At 44.6% G+C, this 20711-nt stretch overlaps 1 protein-coding gene across 2 annotated transcripts in view; it reads right to left on the bottom strand.

The window, feature by feature from the left end:
- The window catches only part of glra1 (glycine receptor, alpha 1), a 133769-nt gene that overhangs the window by 91581 nt on the left and 21477 nt on the right, over nucleotides 1-20711 (bottom strand). Inside the window, exons 2-3 of one of the 2 annotated variants that reach the window (XM_072395135.1) lie at nucleotides 7526-7650; nucleotides 7306-7317 (exon numbers count right to left, since the gene is read on the bottom strand). In XM_072395135.1, coding sequence (XP_072251236.1) covers nucleotides 7306-7317; nucleotides 7526-7650 — 137 coding nt within the window. The remainder of the gene's footprint in view (nucleotides 1-7305; nucleotides 7318-7525; nucleotides 7651-20711) is intronic. The other variant, XM_072395134.1, reaches the window with a different exon arrangement.

The raw sequence follows: 20711 nt of genomic DNA, 5'->3' as shown, positions 1-20711 counted from the left end.
AGGGAAACGGCTTCTAAGATAGATTGAAAGTATTCGTCATGAGCATGAACTGTTGTCGACAGGTGACTTAAACTCTATAATCTGCCTGAATCCATGAAAGGCCATTTTTCCTCGGGGTGTCGGGGCTAAGCCCGGGCTTAACCGGCCGGACGTCTGAGCTCTGAAACCACGGCTGCTTTGGTGTCCTGGCAGCAGGGAGCTCATTAATGTGCAGAATCCGTTGTGTTAGAAAACCTTTCCTGGTCCTGGGCTGCAAACGCCTCATCAACCTCTCCATGAGGCCCTTCAGGCCGACGCTGGGGGCTGGCACCCCCCCACGGTGGTAATTAGAGGTGTGATTGGATTCACGGGAGGACCGAACGGCCTTTATAAAGCAGTACTCCCCTCCTTTTTAAACTTATTAGACATGGAGCAGCGGCCTGCAGAGGGAGGAGGGCAGAGTGATGCAGACATCAACTCCAGATTAGCTTTGCCCCGCCTCCAGCTAAAGAGTTTCTGCTATCTTTAGATGAAGAAAAAAACAATGATGAGCTATTTATAGCAAGTGAAAGTGAAGAGATTTCTCAGCTCATCATAATGAGGCAATTCAAACAGCTACTTTGGCTGCAAAATGTGTGCAAACGTCCTTTCTGCCCCCCCCAGTCTCCCTGAAAGCCCTCGTGCATCTTCTTCTATACTCCTCTCTTCGCTGCCCTTGCCAGTCCATCTCGCCCTGCTTCCACGCTGAGGCATGATCAATATTTTTGTCATAACTCAGGGGAGAGTCACCTCTCTGGCGACATTAAAATTCCCCGCTTCATGCAGTCCAGCCGCCATCCAAAGCTCCTGGCCTGGAAAGGACGGGGCCATTACCCAGAATACTAAACGAGCCGGGAGACCTCTGAGCGAGGATGTGCGCTCACTCCAGCAGATTTCTGTGTTTGGAAGGTGACAAAATCCCAGAAAGAGGAGGGTGCAGATACTACATGCTGTTGGACAGAACTGAGCCCGCTGGGAACTGCGTTAGCATCACAATCCCACTGCTAAGATCATAGAAACATATTCTGTTTGCAGTGTGGAGCTCTGGATGCACCTTCGCCATCTGCTGTTCTTTGCAGTCCTTCAGCCACTTCTCTTCCTTCCATTACCTCTCCCCTGCTCACTCACTCATCCATTTTTCCCCTTGAAGTCATTCCTCCATCCCACACTCATTACCTTATGCCCATTAATCCCATTAAGTAGCCATTAAACAAGTGCTGATAAAACCAAATGAACGTCAGGCTCTGACAGCAAATAACCACCGAGACACATTCAACCCTGGCAGGAGGAGAAGAAGAAGCCAGGAAAAACAAGGAGGGACTCCAACAACAACAACTCCAGCTGTAAGGCGGGGGGGGAGCTCTACTGCCACTTGTTCAGATAAGAACTGAGCTCAGCAGCAAAGTGACACAGCGAGGTTCTTTCTTTCCACGCTGATCGCATGGATTTAAGAGCAGAGAGAAGGAAGGAACTTTGCCAAAGCAGCCGAGGGAGCGGCCTGAAATAAAAGGACTGCAGCTGAGGGGGGGGGAACTCAAGCTGAGGCGCCGACTGCGGCCCAGCGGTCTGAAGCAGCCGGAACCACACGAGTTCAGGGCCGGCAACACGAGGGCATTTTCCAGCTCTGGGGTTACGGAGGGGCGAGCTGCACAGTGACAGCCAGCTCTTACGCCCAGAGGCTTGGTGGGAGACGCCGTCCTCGCCGCTGTTCTGCTGAGTGATGAGGAGGGACAAGGTTATGGCAAAGAGGGCGAGGGGAGCGTGGGGGAACCTCACAAACACACCTTTCCCTCGCCGATTCTCACCTCCCACGCACTCGTTAACGCACCACGCAGCCACTGGGTACCAGAAGATCAGAAAGCATGGTGTTGCTCTGAAAGGATGAGCAGCATCCTGCTGCTCTGAGCTGCTGCTGAGGCAGGTCACAGGGCCCCAGTTTATCTCACAAATCTGTGGGCTGGGAAAGGCACGAACACGGAGGAAGCCTGAGAAGGTGGCCGGTTAAAGGAGCCGGATGCATGGGGAGAAGCTGTGGGAAAAGATAATGAACACAGTGGCAGAACGAATGCAGGACACATTTCAATGGGTAAAAATAAAAAAAAGACAAATAAATGGACAGCGGTAAAGAATAAGCATCGAATAACTAAAAGGTAAAGAAGCAGAAATGGTTCAAAACATGAATGAGTCACTTAATGATGGATGGAAGCTGAACGGAGGAAGAGAAAATACTATTATAAGAATGAGAAAGCAGGGAGAGACAATGAGAGGAAGGATGAACTCATGGATTATAAATGGCTTGTCCTGAATGTGTCAGGAGTGTTTCCTCTCTTTTCCACGATGGAGAAACCTGCTAAATCAATCGGAAGCCTTTTGCTCACACAGCGGACCCCCGAGTCATGATCACAGTAATTTCCTCTCATGCTGGTGTATTCGTAGCTTTGGGCAAATCTAATTTCTTTCCTCTCACGTTTCTTTGCCCGGCCAAATTCTACTCGCTGCACGGCGAAGTTAGCGGGGCCGGTGCTGAATTGATGAGGCTGTAAAGCAGAAGAAGAGTGATCACCTCGAACTGAAGGGACGGCGCTGTGCTGCAGGCTGAAGCTCCCGCCTTACAGCGCCGTGATAATCAACTCTGAGCCTTCTGCAGCATCATGGAGCTCATCAGCTCCTGTAGACTGGGTTTGTTCAGGAGGATTCTGGGTAAGGAGCCCCTTCAAAAATAATCTGATCACCTGAAAGGAGCCGAAGGCACGTCAGCATGTTCGACTTCCTGCCATCTTCAGCTGAAAGACGGAGGAATTCTCATCTATCTTCTGACTTCTTCCTGCAGTTCCTGTATTTAGAGCTCATTAAAGATAAAATCAAACACTTTCCAAATTAAATTCATGGATTTTGACCAGCAGACAGCAGGCTACAGATGAGCTGAAGCTACTCATGAGAAGAGCTCAAACTCAAAGCCACGTTGAGCATTTTCACACCGTGGTTCTGGATCTGTGACGGGTCCGGTGGACCCAGAACACCCAGCTGTGTGATGCAGAGGAGGCTCCACAGCATGGCCTCCATCTGAGCAGCTTTAAGCTTAGCTCATTCAACAAGAAACCAAACTGAGTGCTTTTAGCTTAGCTCATTCAACAAGAAACCAAACTGAGTGCTTTTAATGCAGCGAAGACCCGACTTCACACCTAAAAAATGCAGAACATTTATTTAATTTAGAAAGACCAGCAGCGCCTGATGCTAACGGAGAAGCTAACAAAGAAACCAGCTGCTGACCGAGCAACTTCCCCGAGTCTTTTCCACTTCTGAAGGTGAGACTCTTCACTCTGACGGTTTAAATGTTCCGTAGTGAGAAGGCGGACATTCATCCGAGCTGCTGCTTTGTCCAGCACCGACAAACAGGAGCTTCAGTCTCCTGATATTCTCCCTGTGCTGAGCAGGAAGTGGAAGAAAGGAGCAACAACATCAAACAAACCTTAAAGCCACTTCCAGGTTCCAGCAGGTCTTACTCCCTCATCCAATGCACACCGTTCACAGCCAGCATCTGTTGTCAAAGAGCAGCCTGTGGATGGTCATCTGCACCTGGATCCCACCGGGTCCCAGTCAAGGCTGGTGCCATCCAGCAGAAGAAGAGGCAGCACAGAGCTGCAGAAGAAGAAGCAGCACGGAGCTGCAGGAGAAGAAGAAGCACAGAGCTGCAGAAGAAGAAGAAGCCTGGAGCTGCAGAAGAAGAAGCCTGGAGCTGCAGAAGAAGCAGCCTGGAGCTGCAGAAGAAGAAGCAGCACGGAGCTGCAGAAGAAGAAGAAGCACGGAGCTGCAGGAGAAGAAGAAGCACGGAGCTGCAGGAGAAGAAGAAGCACGGAGCTGCAGAAGAAGAAGAAGCCTGGAGCTGCAGAAGAAGAAGAAGCCTGGAGCTGCAGAAGAAGAAGCAGCCTGGAGCTGCAGAAGAAGAAGCAGCCTGGAGCTGCAGAAGAAGCAGCAGCACGGAGCTGCAGAAGAAGAAGCAGCACAGAGCTGCAGAAGAAGAAGAAGCACGGAGCTGCAGAAGAAGAAGAAGCCTGGAGCTGCAGAAGAAGCAGCACGGAGCTGCAGAAGAAGCAGCACGGAGCTGCAGAAGAAGAAGCACGGAGCTGCAGAAGAAGAAGAAGCACGGAGCTGCAGAAGAAGCAGAAGCACGGAGCTGCAGAAGAAGCAGCACGGAGCTGCAGAAGAAGAAGAAGCACGGAGCTGCAGAAGAAGCAGCACGGAGCTGCAGAAGAAGAAGCAGCCTGGAGCTGCAGAAGAAGCAGCAGCACGGAGCTGCAGAAGAAGAAGCAGCACGGAGCTGCAGAAGAAGAAGCAGCACGGAGCTGCAGAAGAAGAAGCAGCACGGAGCTGCAGAAGAAGAAGCAGAACGGAGCTGCAGGAACAGGAAGTTGGAACAGTGAGTCCTGATTGCAGGATAGCTTTCTGCCCCACGCCAGAAGTGATTTTCCCCGTGGAAAATGAAAGGTTCAGTTGAAAAGTACAAGGTGTGATGCAACAAAACCAGGAGAAAATGGTGTGGATGATCCAGCAATTAGACGGCAAAGAAATCAGTGAATCTGCTAAACTGAAGGAGACTTCTGGTCTTGGGCAGGCAGAGCTCCGTATGTCTGAGATGCTTCGGAGCAGAAGACGGATGAAACACCCCACAGCCTCTGGAATCCAGGCTAAACAGGGACTGCTGGTGCCACACAGCCGAGGTAAAGGCCTGAAACCAGGCGGCCGTGCTCTGTGGTGGGCGTTAACGTTCAGCTTGTGCCTGATCTCCACATGCTCTGGCATCCTTCTCCAGCCTTAACTACTTCACCATCTTCAATGCACTGCTCTCCTGTAAAACTCCTGCTCCTGAAACCAAAGTCCAGCTCTCAACTTTTCATTTTAACAGCCCTAAAACTGCTCTAACGCTCCTGCTTCGGGTCATCAAGCGATCTGCGGAACAAAGGCTGCCGGCGATCGACCACGAGGAGCAGAAACCAGATAAGAAGCAGGGCGCCGGCATCATTTTGGCGCTCCGCTGGCCGGAGGATTTTCAATAGTGCACGGAAGAGCTCTGAGTGGCTCAAACTGGACAAACAGCAGAGTTTTAAAGCAGAGCATCGCAACATCTGAGCCTGAAAACAGGGAAACCTGCAGTAAAAAAAGAAGAACAGTCTGAGGAGAGACATGATGAGAGCTTAAAAAACCTGGTGAGGACTGGATCCTGTGACCTCTGACCTCCTTCAACAGTTTACCGAGCAGCAGAGCTTCCCAGCTGTTCGTGAGTGGGATTAATACCGAGGTGCAGTTAGCCAGCAGCAGAGAGAAAAAGTGCACGAATGAGCACGTGAGAGCGCTCAGGCTCTGCTCCGGTGTGGATCTGACAGCCATGACAGAGTCTGGAAACGCACGTCAGGCCCTGTCTGCCAACAATGGCCCCTGAACAAATTAGCTAAAGAGATTATGTAAAAGACTTTTATCTTTAGCACCCATCAGACTTTGTTTAGCAAAAATATTAATCAGTCAAAACTAGAATTCATTTTCAAGCTTTAATCTGCATTAAACTCTCTCACCAGGCTCTGAATTCAACTCACTGGCTGTTTAAATGCTAAATAACGCTGAAGAGGAACTCAAACTGCCTCCTGACAAACACCGGAGCAGATTCTGGGCTTCCAGCTGTTCTGCAGCCACAGCAGGTTTAATAAAGCACACTTAGCCACGGTGAAAACTCGCCCTACTCTCGATTCTGTCGAGCTTTAGCCGAGATATCCCACTTACAAAGATCGCTATGTAGTGCATGACAACATTATGGGCTCAGCAGAGAAAGAAGCCTGCAGTCTGTCTGGAGCTGTGCTCAGAGGATGAAATATCACCAAAAATATCAGTTTCAACAGTTAATCTGCTGTTGAGATGAAGAGACAAGTATGCAAACAGCATCATGTGATGCTGACATGATGCAGGCAGCACTTCAGAACCAAAGCAGTGAAGCTTCACCCTTTCCCAGAGTCAGAGCAGCAGAAAACTGCGTCCTGAGGAGCCTCATCCAGCCTCAGAGGAGGTGTGGTCCAGCCTCAGAGGAGGAGTGGTCCAGCCTCAGAGGAGGAGTGGTCCAGCCTCAGAGGAGGAGTGGTCCAGCCTCAGAGGAGGTGTGGTCCAGCCTCAGAGGAGGTGTGGTCCAGCCTCAGAGGAGGTGTGGTCCAGCCTCAGAGGAGGTGTGGTCCAGCCTCAGAGGAGGAGTTGTCCAGCCTCAGAGGAGGTGTGGTCCAGCCTCAGAGGAGGTGTGGTCCAGCCTCAGAGGAGGTGTGGTCCAGCCTCAGAGGAGGTGTGGTCCAGCCTCAGAGGAGGTGTGGTCCAGCCTCAGAGGAGGCGTGGTCCAGCCTCAGAGGAGGTGTGGTCCAGCCTCAGAGGAGGTGTGGTCCAGCCTCAGAGGAGGAGTGGTCCAGCCTCAGAGGAGGTGTGGTCCAGCCTCAGAGGAGGTGGGGTCCAGCCTCAGAGGAGGTGTGGTCCAGCCTCAGAGGAGGAGTGGTCCAGCCTCAGAGGAGGTGTGGTCCAGCCTCAGAGGAGGTGTGGTCCAGCCTCAGAGGAGAAATGCAAGCAACCGAACTACAGCCAAGGACGGTAAAAACGGTCACATGACCACAGAGGGGAGCTGTTATGGGATAAAAACTGAACAAAGATGTGAGAGATCGTTACGCTGATGGATGAAGAATCACACAGGTCAAGTTTTTTTTCTACATAAATGACAAACAGCAACAGAAAAGTTCAAAGTTTCCTTTGCAGCAGGCTGCGAACGTGACTTAATGATGTTAATCAGCTTCTTCAGAGCTTTTTCTCTCCCTTTTTCGGTGTAATTTTAATTTCTATGGAGAGTTGCCTCAGTTGTGTAAAGTCAGAAAAAGGTCCAGAACGTGTTCGCGTCACATAGAAACCTCTGACATGTGTCTTTAAGGGGACTAACATTCAGGGAGAGGTCACCGAATATCATTCTGTCATCACCGTCCTCGGACAGCACGCTGTGCAGGAGGGAAGCACATTACCTTGACCACCAAAACAAGCACTCAGGATACTGTGTGGATACCAAGGAATGTAGCCAGCTAGCATCATAACCACTAGAGAGCCTAAAATATCTGTATGGAAGCTTGTTTTTACAGTTTATTCTGGCCAAAAAGTTCAGGCAAAGGGGCTTATGTTAAGAAAAGAAAAGAAAAGAAAGAGGAAAAACAGGCTTTGGGGTCTAACACCTGAAACAGGCTTAATTCTGTCTTTATGAAGCTGAGCAATGGGCAAAATTACCTTTGTTGAACACTGTAAAAGGCAAATAAAAGAGATCAAGAGATTGAGAACAACCAAAAACATTGAAATGAGTCAACATACAACAGAATTTTATCAGCATTCACAAACAGACTAATACAAACCTTCCTCTGGGTAAAAAACAGGTGTTAATGAGTGAAAAACAGCCGTTTTCTGGCTACATTCCTGCCTTATCCGACTGAGTCTTGGTGGTAACTCCTACCTTTAAAATTTGGCCGGATTCTGGCGTCATAACCCGAAACTTTACCCATAAGTTTATCCAGAAACTCGGATGGCGGCATCGGGGAGGCAGCCTTCCTCGCCGCAGCTTCTTTGGACGCCGCCAAGCTGGAAGACAGAAAGTTTCATGTCATCACAGGCAAAAAAGGACTTTTAAGTTGGATATTCAACTGAATAAACTGCTGTTTATCTTCTCAAACACATCTACAGACATCTACATTTAACCAGAAGCCCAGAACATTAGAGTTAAGATCACTTTAACACTTCATATTTCACAAAACATCCATGAATCAAACGCATTATTTATGCAATAAACAGATGAAAAAACAGAAAAACTGGCTTCTAATCTGGAAACAACACAATTACAGACACATTCAAACATCTAAAGGTCACATGAAACTGAAAGATGTTACATAAATGTGCAGAAATGAACATTTTAGGCATCTATCAGGAGAATTTTCCAGTTTTATGAAGGTAAAAGAGACTTTCATGAGACATTTTAAAGAGATTCCACCTTAATAATAAAAGAAAAACTGCATGAAAGCCACATCAGTCAAACATTTAGTCGTGTTTTACAAACAGATCCGTTTTCTCTTCAGCCTCGGAGGTCCGGCGTGACATTTCACACAAAACAAGGACAAAAGGATTATTTCAGATGCAGGAAATGGAAAAATTTGCATATTTTCTTTTAGTGTTTCAACGAATGAATAGATTTAAATACATTAAAGAGATTTAAATGCACCTGTGTGATGGACTGTTGGGCAGGAGAGTTTTTCCATTAATTTGAACAAAGAGCACGGAGTGAAAGGTGATTTTGCAGGTATCACTCCCTGAGCCGCAGTCATTCTAATGCAGTTTAGAGCCTTTTATTGGCAGAGAGCAAACGCAGCCACAAAGCTTCAAACAGCACAAAAGTAATGTCATTGCATTTGATCTAATTTAATTAAAAACACAATAATTAATAGGGAACTTTTACTGACTGTGGGTTTAATGCATTAGTGGTATTCTGGATGTAGTTATTCAAACTAATGCTTTAATTCACTTAACCAGCTCCGTGTCCTGCTGAGCCCAACATTGATTTTAGCATCAGGCCACAGTTTGCACAGCTGACCTTCTTACCCCCTTAAGCCCGTCACACTCGTCAGATGCTTTCTGCATAATGTCACATCACCAGCATGGGATAAATACAGCGAATCTCCCTCACACCGCACCCCCCCACACATTTATAGCTGGGCATACCCGGGCTTTGACAGCATTAATGCTAACTAACAGCCACCTGACATTCTGTGTGCACTCGGATGTAAGACTGTGTTGTTATGTGTTGTTATGGTGAGTCAGTCTTTAGTAACATGGCTGGTATTTGGCTGGTATTTGGCTAGTATTTGGCCGGTATTTGGCAAGTTTTGGCCAGTATTTGGCAAGTTTTTGGCTAGTATTTGGCTGGTTTTTGGCTAGTATTTGGCCAGTTTTTGGCCAGTTTTTGGCTAGTATTTGGACAGTATTTGGCCAGTATTGGGCTAGTATTTGGCCAGTTTTTGGGCCAGTTTTTGGCTAGTATTTGGCCAGTTTTTGCTAGTATTTGGCCAGTATTTGGGCTAGTTTTTGGCTAGTATTTGGCCAGTTTTTGGGCCAGTTATTGGCTAGTATTTGGCCAGTTTTTGGCTAGTATTTGGACAGTTTTGGGCTAGTTTTGGCTAGTATTTGGGCAGTATTTGGCCGGTTTTTGGCTGGTATTTGGCTAGTATTTGGCCAGTTTTTGGCTAGTATTTGGCCAGTTTTTGGCTAGTATTTGGCCAGTTTTTGGCTAGTATTTGGCCAGTTTTTGGCTAGTATTTGGCCAGTTTTTGGCTAATATTTGGCCAGTATTTTGGCTAATATTTGGCCAGTATTTTGGCTAATATTTGGCCAGTATTTTGGTTAGTTTTTGGCTAGTATTTGGCCAGTTTTTGGCTAGTTTTTTTGGCTAGTTTTTGGCCAGTTTTTTGCTAGTTTGAACCTTATTTCTAAATTCAGTTCATGGAGAGTAAAAGCTCAGTTTTTAATAATTCTCCTTGGATTCAGGAGACTAAAATGATGGTGACCATTTTATTCGATGTAGCCGGTTACCATAATCCTGCTCAGCTGCTGACAGTAGATCTAAAGCAGCCAAGACCTGGAACCATTATTCCAAAGTCCAAAGAGCCGATTCAACATCAGACTCTGAACCGACACCAGAACCGGCTCCTTGTGCTTTAGATCAGCTGTTCAGCACTGGCATCAAGCCTGATGAAAAGCAAAAGAATCAGGAGAGTTTGACCTATGAAAGAGGCAGATGATGGCCAGACAGATGCTAAGTCTCGGTCTCGGTCTCTATGATCAGAAAGTCCCAGCTGAACACTGAAGGAGAAGCATTTTCAGACTGTATTCATGTTAAGAATTAAATAAAATTAAAAAAAATGTGAATACTAATGTGTAAATGTACTCATGATGGCACGAGACGTTAAAAGGGAGAGATTATTTAATGTCATAATGAATAAAAGATGCAATAACAAAAGATACATGGAAACAACAAGAATATATAGTCAGCCTGAGGTTAAAAACTGTCTTTCATGTTGGCTCTAACTGACCCCGACTGTAAAATATCCCACTTGATAAATACTGAAGAGTAGATGTTAAACTGGGTTCATTTGACTCCTGCTCCTGTGTTTTAATGCTCTGAAGATAAGCTGCATCTGTTCCAACCTAAAGCCCGACAGAAAGCCCCCCCCCCACAGTAATAATCTGACTTTCTCAGCACGTTTCTAAGTTCAAGTGTCTCGACTTTGAGAAAATCTTTTTATATCTAATGCAAAAAGGTTCAGACTTTCCAAACCGACTCAGGCCTTAAAACCAATCAGAGGAGCCCATCTCACCAGAACATCCCCAGCAGAGCACTTTGCTCTCAGGCTGCAGGTTTCCTTGTGGTTCCCAGAGTTTCTAAAAGCAGAATGGGAGGCAGAGCCTTCAGTTATCAGGCCCCTAAAAGCAGAATGGGAGGCAGAGCCTTCAGTTATCAGGCCCCTAAAAGCAGAATGGGAGGCAGAGCCTTCAGTTATCAGGCCCCTAAAAGCAGAATGGTAGGCAGAGCCTTCAGTTATCAGGCCCCTAAAAGCAGAATGGGAGGCAGAGCCTTCAGTTATCAGGCCCCTAAAAGCAGAATGGGAGGCAGAGCCTTCAGTTATCAGGCCCCTAAAAGCAGAATGGGAGGCAGAGCCTTCAGTTATCAGGCCCCTAAAAGCAGAATGGGAGGCAGAGCCTTCAGTTATCAGGCCCCTAAAAGCAGAATGGGAGGCAGAGCCTTCAGTTATCAGGCCCCTAAAAGCAGAATGGGAGGCAGAGCCTTCAGTTATCAGGCCCCTAAAAGCAGAATGGGAGGTAGAGCCTTCAGTTATCAGGCCCCTAAAAGCAGAATGGGAGGCAGAGCCTTCAGTTATCAGGCCCCTAAAAGCAGAATGGGAGGCAGAGCCTTCAGTTATCAGGCCCCTAAAAGCAGAATGGGAGGCAGAGCCTTCAGTTATCAGGCCCCTAAAAGCAGAATGGGAGGCAGAGCCTTCAGTTATCAGGCCCCTAAAAGCAGAATGGGAGGCAGAGCCTTCAGTTATCAGGCCCCTAAAAGCAGAATGGGAGGCAGAGCCTTCAGTTATCAGGCCCCTCTCTGTGGAACCAGCTGCCAGTTTGGCTTCAGGAAGCAGACACCCTCTCTACCTTTAAGATCAGGCTGAAACTTTCCTTTCTGATAAAGCTTATAGTTAGGGATGGCTCAGGTGAGCCTGAAACATCCCATAGTTCTGCTGCTATAGGCCCAGCCTGCTGGGGGAGCTCATCTGTCACACCTTTCCTCACTTTGCTCTCTTTTTCCTCCTGTTTAATTTCACAATTGATTTTATGTCCATGTGACATTATTGTGGTTATTAACTTGTGTTTCCCTGTTCCAGCAGGTATCCTTTGAATGGTGTTATGGTGTTTTTCCCCCCTCTTTTCACTCTTTTCTGTCTTCTCAAACCCCAGCTGGTCCAGGTGGATGGCCACCCTTCCTGGTTCTGGTTCTGGTTCTGCCAGAGGTTCCTTCCTGGTTCTGGTTCTGCCAGAGGTTTCTTCCTGAGTCTGGTTCTGCCAGAGGTTTCTTCCTGGTTCTGGTTCTGCCAGAGGTTTCTTCCTGTTAAAGGGAGTCGTTCCTTTCCACAGTCCCTCAGGCTCAGGACGGGAGATTGGACTGAAGACAAGTTTCGGTCCAATCTGTTGGTTTCCTTAGCTCGGATATTATTTTTGAATTGGCTCCATATGAATTAATTGGATTATGATTACAATGAATTAAATTCCAATTGGCTTGAATTGGACTTTATTACCTAAGTGCCTTGAGATGACAATTGTTGTAATCTTTATATAAATAAAACTGAATTTAATTGAATTAACACATCTTCTCTTTCGTTTCTCTGAGCTGACGTCACACAGCGGTTATTATTTATATATATATTATTTTTCAGGCATGTTTTCGGACGGCTCATCAGCTTGGATCCAGTTTTCATTCAGTGCTGCAGAAACACTTCTAAAGGCTGCTGCTCCAGTCAGATCGGAAGTGAAATGACTGCATGACGGCTGAAAGGACTTTACAGCTGATGCACATTAGCAGCCACTTGTTGTGCAGTTTTTATTTCATTGCATCACTTCCTTTTCGCCTGGAGACCAACATGCAGCAGTGTGATCTGGGTTATAAATAACCTTCTCCAGTGACCCATTTAATCAAACTACAGCTCAACAATGAGCTTTGTTAACACAGGAAGAGCTCCAGAATCTGTTGATCAGCTGTAACTGCTGAGTAAAGCACTTCTTCTTCTTCTTTTCTACAGAAAAAAGTAGTTTGTGTTGTGAATCATTACATTAAATTACACAAAATTACCTTTTCTGTGCAAATAAAAACAGATTTTTGGTTGTTTTTTTTAAACCAGTAACATCAGATGCAGCTAAACTCACTTTAAACTCTTTTAACAACCAACTTTTTTACCGTTTGGCAGCATTTTGATGATAATTTGTCCGACATGAGTCCACACTGAAAACAGAGGTGCAGCCAAACTGCAGTTTTATTTAGTCTTTAAATCGCTGTGGTTTCCTTCACTTCCTCAGAAAAAATAAGCCATGATATTCAACATAATTTCACATTCCCAGGTTTTTAAATACGAGGGAAGAAAGTCATCATCGCCACAGTCCCTTAAAAACAAATAGAATCAATAGAAAGGTATCAAACTTCTCTCCTAAAGATCCATCCCTGTCCTCTCCAGACCTGATCAACCCAACTCTGAGCAGCTTTCTTTACTCATCTCTCTGCAGAGATGCTAACTTGTTGCTAATCACAGAGCTAGCGTTGAACATCCTGCCGTGTGATGTCACTGATGTCGTGGTTCAAAGTCCGAACTGAGGCCCGAACCACGAAGGGATCGGAGCGGTTAGTCCACTTTCTCCCAGACCAGAGAGCACAGTTCAGCACCCATTCCACGCCTTTTTCACCGCTTTTCTTCTTCAAACACCAGCGAATGGTTGAAAATACAAGGTTAGAATAGTTAGAATTACCTTCTCATTCACAGCTGGTGCTTAAAAAAATACAATTCATGGGTAGCAGTTCCCTTCATATAAAACAACTGCTGCTGGCTTTATTTCTAACCAGAAAATGTCAGATTTCCTGTGTGTCGCCCAGCAGAACTTCCCTGATATTTGACCAGGATGTTTCGGTTCTGTCTGCACCTCATGTGTGTTTTACAGCCAGAACAGGACCAGCAACCTCTTCAGAAGATTTAAAACTTTAAAACTTGTTTAGGCGCCTGAACCTAACCAAATCGTTCATTAAGTCCAAAGCTGCAACTGAGCAGCTACACTTTCACAGTAGAGACAGAACATACATTTTCTCTACTCATCTCTCTGCAGAGATGCTAACTTGTCGCTAATCACAGAGCTAGCATTGAACATCCTGCCGTGTGATGTCACTGATGTCGTGGTTCAAAGTCCGAACTGAGGCCCGAACCACGAAGGGATCGGAGCGGTTAGTCCACTTTCTCCCAGACCAGAGAGCACAGTTCAGCACCCATTCCACGCCTTTTTCACCGCTTTTCTTCTTCAAACACCAGCGAATGGTTGAAAATACAAGGTTAGAATAGTTAAAATTACCTTCTCATACGCGTGGGTAGCAGTTCCCTTTATGTCACGTGGCTCATATAAAACAACTGCTGCTGGCTTTATTTCTAAGCAGACACCACCACCTCCGACACATTCAAATGGGAAAAATGTCAGATTTCCTGTGTGTCGCCCAGCAGAACTTCCCTGATATTTGACCAGGATGTTTCGGTTCTGTCTGCACCTCATGTGTGTTTTACAGCCAGAACAGGACCAGCAACCTCCTCAGAAGATTTAAAACTTTAAAACTTGTTTAGGCGCCTGAACCTAACCAAATCATTCATTAAGTCCAAAGCTGCAACTGTCATTGATCCACGATACTGACACAAGAAAACAGCAGCATTTAAAACCCTGGAAACCCTGGAAAACCTGGAAACCAGGTGGAGGCTGATACTGCACCCATGTATATGTTTGGATATGGACTGGATAGTATCGTGGTATGATTGCCACCATCCATGTGGGAGATCTGAGTTCAAATCCCCTGCATGGAAGGTATTACCTCCAGTAGGGGTCCCTAGGCAAGACCGCCTTACCCTATCTGCCTACCTGTAAGTCGCTTTGGATAAAAGCATCTGCTAAATACATAAACATGTTTGAAAATATGCAGGAAAAGCTGAGAAAGCATGCTGTGATGTTTAAGAATAGAAAATTAAAGAAACTAGATGTGAGAAATGTCCAATCAATGTGAAAGCTCATTATTGCAATGAGTGGTTCGGTGCTTATTTCAGACTCAGCTGGCCCAGAAGTCATTCACTTAACTGATCAAAAACCTCTTTGGACACTTGAGCCAAAGCATGACTCATAGAACAGGATTTAAGACCTAATGGGAATTTTTCTGACATGCACGCCACATTTTGGATCTGCCAGATCCAAACTATCCCAGAGTGAGGAGAAGTTTGCAGATTATGTTCCTGAGAAATAATTCATTTTGGAGCCGGAACATTTTCACTTTGCAGCACTCAGACGTCAAGTGAAGCGGCAGCTGGTCACAGCCACCAGACTCTGCCTCAGCGTCAAGGAATCAATGATTGAAACACCCAAAATTATTTCCCGAGAAGGTTCGTTTCAGGCCACAGAACTGTGGAAAAACAGAAAGCAGACCAGTCATGAGCAGCAGCTAAATCATTTAGTGGTCTTCAAACAGGGCTAGAGGACAGCAACATGCAGAGTTGGATGAAGTTTAATGCAGGAATGATGATTAAGGATGGGGGGGGGGGGGGGGGGGGGGGGGGGCACAGCTGCTGCATTAATCTGATGTCAATTAAAACGACACATGATGCAGTTGATCGCGTTAAAGTTTTAACCTTCTAAATGTAAAATTGCAAAGCGTGACTTTCAGAACGGTAAATCGGGCCATATGGCATGATAAATGGCACCATTAGACAGCGGCGTTGCTTTATCAGGAAGGTGCTGTTCAGAATCACAATCTGGTGGGTGAACATGGGAATTATGGAGCATCCGTGATTGGAAAACAAGATAAAAAGGGACAAATCGCTTGTTAGATCAGTGTGCATCAACACTAAGCATGTAACCGCACTCAGAGGCAGGACTTTCCATTAACACGTGCAACAGTATCACACACACACAATATAAATACATCAATGTTGTCAATATATTCAAATATTTTATCGCAATTAATCTACAGATTGTCCAGTTAACTCGTGATTAATCACAAAATAGATGTTTTAATCCATATTTCTATTTGTTCTAAATGCAGCTTATAAATATATATATTTTTAAATACTCTTATCAACATTGTGGCAGTTAAATATGAGTTCTTAATGCAAATTAATTTTATCTTTACATTAATAACAAGGCGCTAATTGTTCTGATAAAACATTCTTCATCATATTGACCTGGATGGAACATTATTTCACACTTTAAGAGAATAATTTCACACGTGGAAACTGTGTCTGACCTGCCGGAGGTGGAGTATCAAGGTGGATCCACGTGGATCCAGGTGGATCTGGAAGTGGGGACCGCTGCAGCAGCCGCGTGTTTAGCTAGCAGGAGACATTTACGACATTTGGCCGTACTCCGCTGATAACACGGCGGATAATTTCACATTTACGGCAGATAATGTTGGTCCTGTCCAGAGAACCATCTGGCCGGGTTTTGAAGATGAACTTGCCATTAAAAAGACCCTTTTCTTTATCCAATTTAGCTAGCCATCCACGAGACAAGGCTAAATCCCTTCCTGGTTTGTCAAACTACGGAGCGGCCCAGCGGTCATTTTTAGAGAACGCGCCGAAGTCGATCTTGCGTCAAAGACGAGTGTCGTTAACATGTGATTAACACGTGAAATCTGACGGCCCTATAATACGTATATACATACAGATATATGTATAAATATATATTTAAAGATATATAGAAGGAAATGAATGGTGTGTTCCTGTGCATGTGAGAAGGATCTATAACTGCAGTTTTGCTGCTATATCCAAGTTGATACCAACTACTTTTAGCCACCACACCTCATCATACCACTGACCAAACTACACAAAACACATATAAACCTCATCAAATCACAGGTCCACACACACAGCCAGTGGCACACATAGATTTCTGCTGAAATTCTGCTGAGAATGACTGAGTAAAGCTGAGTATTTTGATCCTGACTGAGGACATGAATGACAGTGATGGGATATGTTAACACTGAATGGTTGATTAATGATGATGAAAGCAAACAAGCTGATAATAAATAAATAAAGAAAGTAAATTGACCTTTTAGAAGAATAGTTTGTTCATTTGTTTAATTACTAAATCAGAGTAGCAACACTGGTTCACAGTGAGAAACATCACAGTTTTACACTGATGAGCTTTTCCTTCTGCCTCACTAAGTGAGGACTTCAACATCTCGCTACAATTTACTAATTCAACACCACAAAAGGTGGTTGGATGTGACAAGTTCCACATCTGCTTATTCACAAGGTCTGTTGGACAGCATCAGTCCATCAGGTCCATCAGGATTGAACAAAGAGTCAAGGTCAGAAAAAACCAAACCAGGCAAAGACAAGAAGCAGAAAAACATCTTAAACGGTGGTTTTGAAGAGAGGCTTTGAAGGAGAACTGATGAACTGTGGACTGGATCCATGCTCATGTATGGGAAATGTGTCAGAGAGCGATGCGTCCGCTGATGTTTGGCCTCTGATAAAAAGATGCTGTGTCTACATGACCAGGCTGCAGACAAACAGAACTGGTGGGTGGAGAAAGTGGAGCATGCAGCAGCCACATATCCTGAAAAACCCGTGTTGATATGCATGATGTGGAGACAGGCAGCAGACCGGGTTAATCCAGCTACATATTACTAAAATAACATTTTTGGGGGCATAAATACCAGATTAGTCACACCGGATAGAAATCCTTGTTTCTAAATCTGATTTTCACAGAAAAGAAAAGAAATTATTAGCAGAATTTTGTCCATAAAACATAGACGTACAAACCTTGAAGTGAGAATAATAGCTTAGATAATTGCTAAATCCAGCACAAAATAGCAATTTCTGTCTTAGTATCACAATAAATAAGAAATGCAATCAGCAGTAGCAACAGAAAAGTGACACAGTGTAAAGCTTCTGCAGCTGATGTTATTATAATTCAGTCTGAAGTGAAGGATTTCTCCCCATGCATCCACAGCTGAAGGATGAGGCTCTCTAAATGATGACAGTGATGCCGATGATGTTGTCGTGACCATAAATCATAACACAGATAATTACATTAGACGCATCGTGACTGATGATGTTGACGATGAGACTGAAAAGTTTAAGTGAACATCACATTACGAATGCTGTCCTGGCTTTTGATGAATGCTACAGAGATGGCTGAAAGTTATCTGCAGCATGCTGAATGTCTCTGTTGATGTCAGACAAGTCTTTCAGGGTAAAAAGTTTGACTCTTTTAAACAGTTAGAGTCTTTTCTAAAGGAGGACGACCGCAGTTGGAGGGAAAAACAACATGACGAATCGTCTCGTAGTGTGTTTTATGGACTTTGACTCAGTCTGTCACCTCATGATTCAGTCTGAGTCCACAGAAACACAGTTTTTAATTTGGAGCACATGTTGATGGAGGCATGCTTTAGGCCAATCAGAAGCAAGACACATCAAGACTTTAAACCATTTGTGGCCTTTAAAAGTCTGAAATTTTGACCTTTATTTGCAGAGCTCCCATTTGACGAGCCAGCAGTCTTTTAAATGCCAGTGAACACAGTCAACATGTGTCACACCTCAGGTCAGCGGCGTCTGAGGTGTGGCGTCAGAATATTTCACACCAAAGTCAGAGGAAGAGCTGGAAACATCACAGAGAAACAGATTAAAGATCATTCCCACTGAGACGGGGAATGAGAGGTGACTGGATCTATCGTTTGAGCAGCAAAAACAGGGGAAAAGCTGCTGGAGTCACACTCACAGCCTGCATGTCCCTTAGATTAGCTGTAATTTGATTTGATTCACTGACTTACTAACGTGACGTTCAACAAGTAATAAAGACAGAACAGTTTATGGATGTCTGACAGGCGGATAACCATCAAAGCAGGCTAACAAAAACAAACTGAATGGCAGAGAACTTTTCAAGCTCTTCGGTGTCTTCTGGAGACTCATCAGCAGGCGTCTCCATGGCGATGCTTGTTGCCTCAACAGAAGGTCACGAGTCTCCGGGCAAACCCTGGACTGTACGCTATATAAAGGCTGGTCTCAGGTGGAAAACAGTGTTGATTTGGTGCCACAAACTGACTGAAACAATCGGAAACAAAAGCATAATCTGCTGCATCTGTTCTTAAGACAAAAGTTCAGAATCTGTATTTTCCAACGACAGAAAAGTTAAAGACACTTTAAGTGAAAGCTAGCTGTTCTGCTGGGAGTCACATCTCTTCACCTCAGAGCAGAGAAAAGGCCTAAAAGTCCACTGGTCACAGTATTTTCATTAAAGTGAAAAGGTTTGGGTCCTCTCTGGTGCCATATTCTTATTCTACAAGCTCTGTTGGGCTGAGCAGAACTCTGTGTATTAATTATAACCTGAAGCGTGTTCTTTCAGTCTCTGATTCTTTCCATCCAACAACAAGAGAAACCGAAGCAGAAAGCAGGAGAATTAGAAGGTGTTCTGATAGATTTGATCTACAGATGGAGATCAATAACAAAGGGCATAAGAGTCATAAAAGTCAGGCGGTTCTGTAGCTGCTGAGCGTCTCTGAGAGTCTTTAACTGCATTTTAGTTTGTGAAACACTGTCTGCTGCTTTTCTGCATGAACTAAACATCCATGATGAGGAAAAAACTAATTAAACCAGATTAAATGGCTACTAAAAGTTATGATTTTATTTTTTTTCCATGTGGGAGTCACATCTCTTCTCCTCAGAGCAGAGAAAAGGCCTAAAAGTCCACTGGTCACAGTATTTTCATTAAAGTGAAAAGGTTTGGGTCCTCTCTGGTGCCATATTCTTATTCTACAAGCTCTGTTGGGCTGAGCAGAACTCTGTGTATTAATTATAACCTGAAGCGTGTTCTTTCAGTCTCTGATTCTTTCCATCCATCCATCCAACAACAAGAGAAACCGAAGCAGAAAGCAGGAGAATTAGAAGGTGTTCTGATAGATTTGATCTACAGATAGAGATCAATAACAAAGGGCATAAGAGTCATAAAAGTCAGGTGGTTCTGTAGCTGCTGAGCGTCTCTGAGAGTCTTTAACTGCATTTTAGTTTGTGAAACACTGTCTGCTGCTTTTCTGCATGAACTAAACATCCATGATGAGGAAAAAACTAATGAAACCAGATTAAATGGCTACTAAAAGTTATGATTTTATTTTTTTTCCATGTGGGAGTCGCATCTCTTCTCCTCAGAGCAGAGAAAAGGCCTAAAAGTCCACTGGTCAGAGTATTTTCATTAAAGTGAAAAGGTTTGGGTCCTCTCTGGTGCCATATTCTTATTCTACAAGCTTTGTTGTGCTGTAAGAACTCTGTGTATTAATTATAACCTGAAGCGTGTTCTTTCAGTCTCTGATTCTTTCCATCCAACAACAAGAGAAACCGAAGCAGAAAGAGAATTAGAAGGTGTTCTGATAGATTTGATCTACAGATAGAGATCAATAACAAAGGGCATAAGAGTCATAAAAGTCAGGCGGTTCTGTAGCTGCTGAGCGTCTCTGAGAGTCTTTAACTGCATTTTAGTTTGTGAAACACTGTCTGCTGCTTTTCTGCATGAACTAAACATCCATGATGAGGAAAAACCAATGAAACCAGATTAAATCTCCACTGATATTCATGATTTTTGCTGCTGTCTCCTGACACTTTGTGCACATTTTGCAGTGATTGTTTTTATCTATCAGCCGACATAAAGCTCCGATCCTTCAACATCTTGCAGTGGATCTTTGTTCCAATGTTTGCAGATTAAATAAAGCCCTGAACCGAGGCTTCCCGATGAGCTTGTTGAGACTGAATTATTCCTCGGCTCAGCCTTGGATGAGATGTCACAGTTTCAGACTCACTTATTATTTGGTAGAATATTTACTTTTCAGCAGCATTTAAGCACATTTCCTATATTTCCATCTGTCCTTCTGTGATGCATAAAGCAGCATAAAGATTCTTTTTATCTAAATCACATTTATTAAATCCCGTGGAGCGTAATTATGATAACCCAACAATTAGCTGATATTACTGTGACTGCTGAGATTGCATCGAGCTCATTTTGATGGCTTATCCTGGTGAGATAATTGCCTGATTGAAAAATTCGCACACGCTGTTTTCTACTTCTCTGAGGTCAAAGGGCGGACTGGTGAGAACTGATAGTGATGATTTGTTGTTATCAATAGTTCCTGAGAGATTAGCAAGAGTGGAAAACATCAGGACATCTCCCCGACCTGCACAGCTCATCATTCAACAGACTCCAGCTTTTTCAGGCCAACATTTTCAATTCTTTTCACTTTAATGGTCAATTAGGTGGACCAGAGATTATCTCTGTGCCAATCATATCTGCTGCAACGTGACAAATCCAGGCTTAATCCTCTTTGC

The sequence above is a fragment of the Leuresthes tenuis genome, unplaced genomic scaffold (genome assembly GCF_036924035.1).
Source record: "Leuresthes tenuis unplaced genomic scaffold, fLeuTen1.0.hap1 SCAF_11, whole genome shotgun sequence".
NCBI classification, from domain to species: domain Eukaryota; kingdom Metazoa; phylum Chordata; class Actinopteri; order Atheriniformes; family Atherinopsidae; genus Leuresthes; species Leuresthes tenuis.
This window is presented reverse-complemented; position numbering and strand designations above follow the sequence as displayed.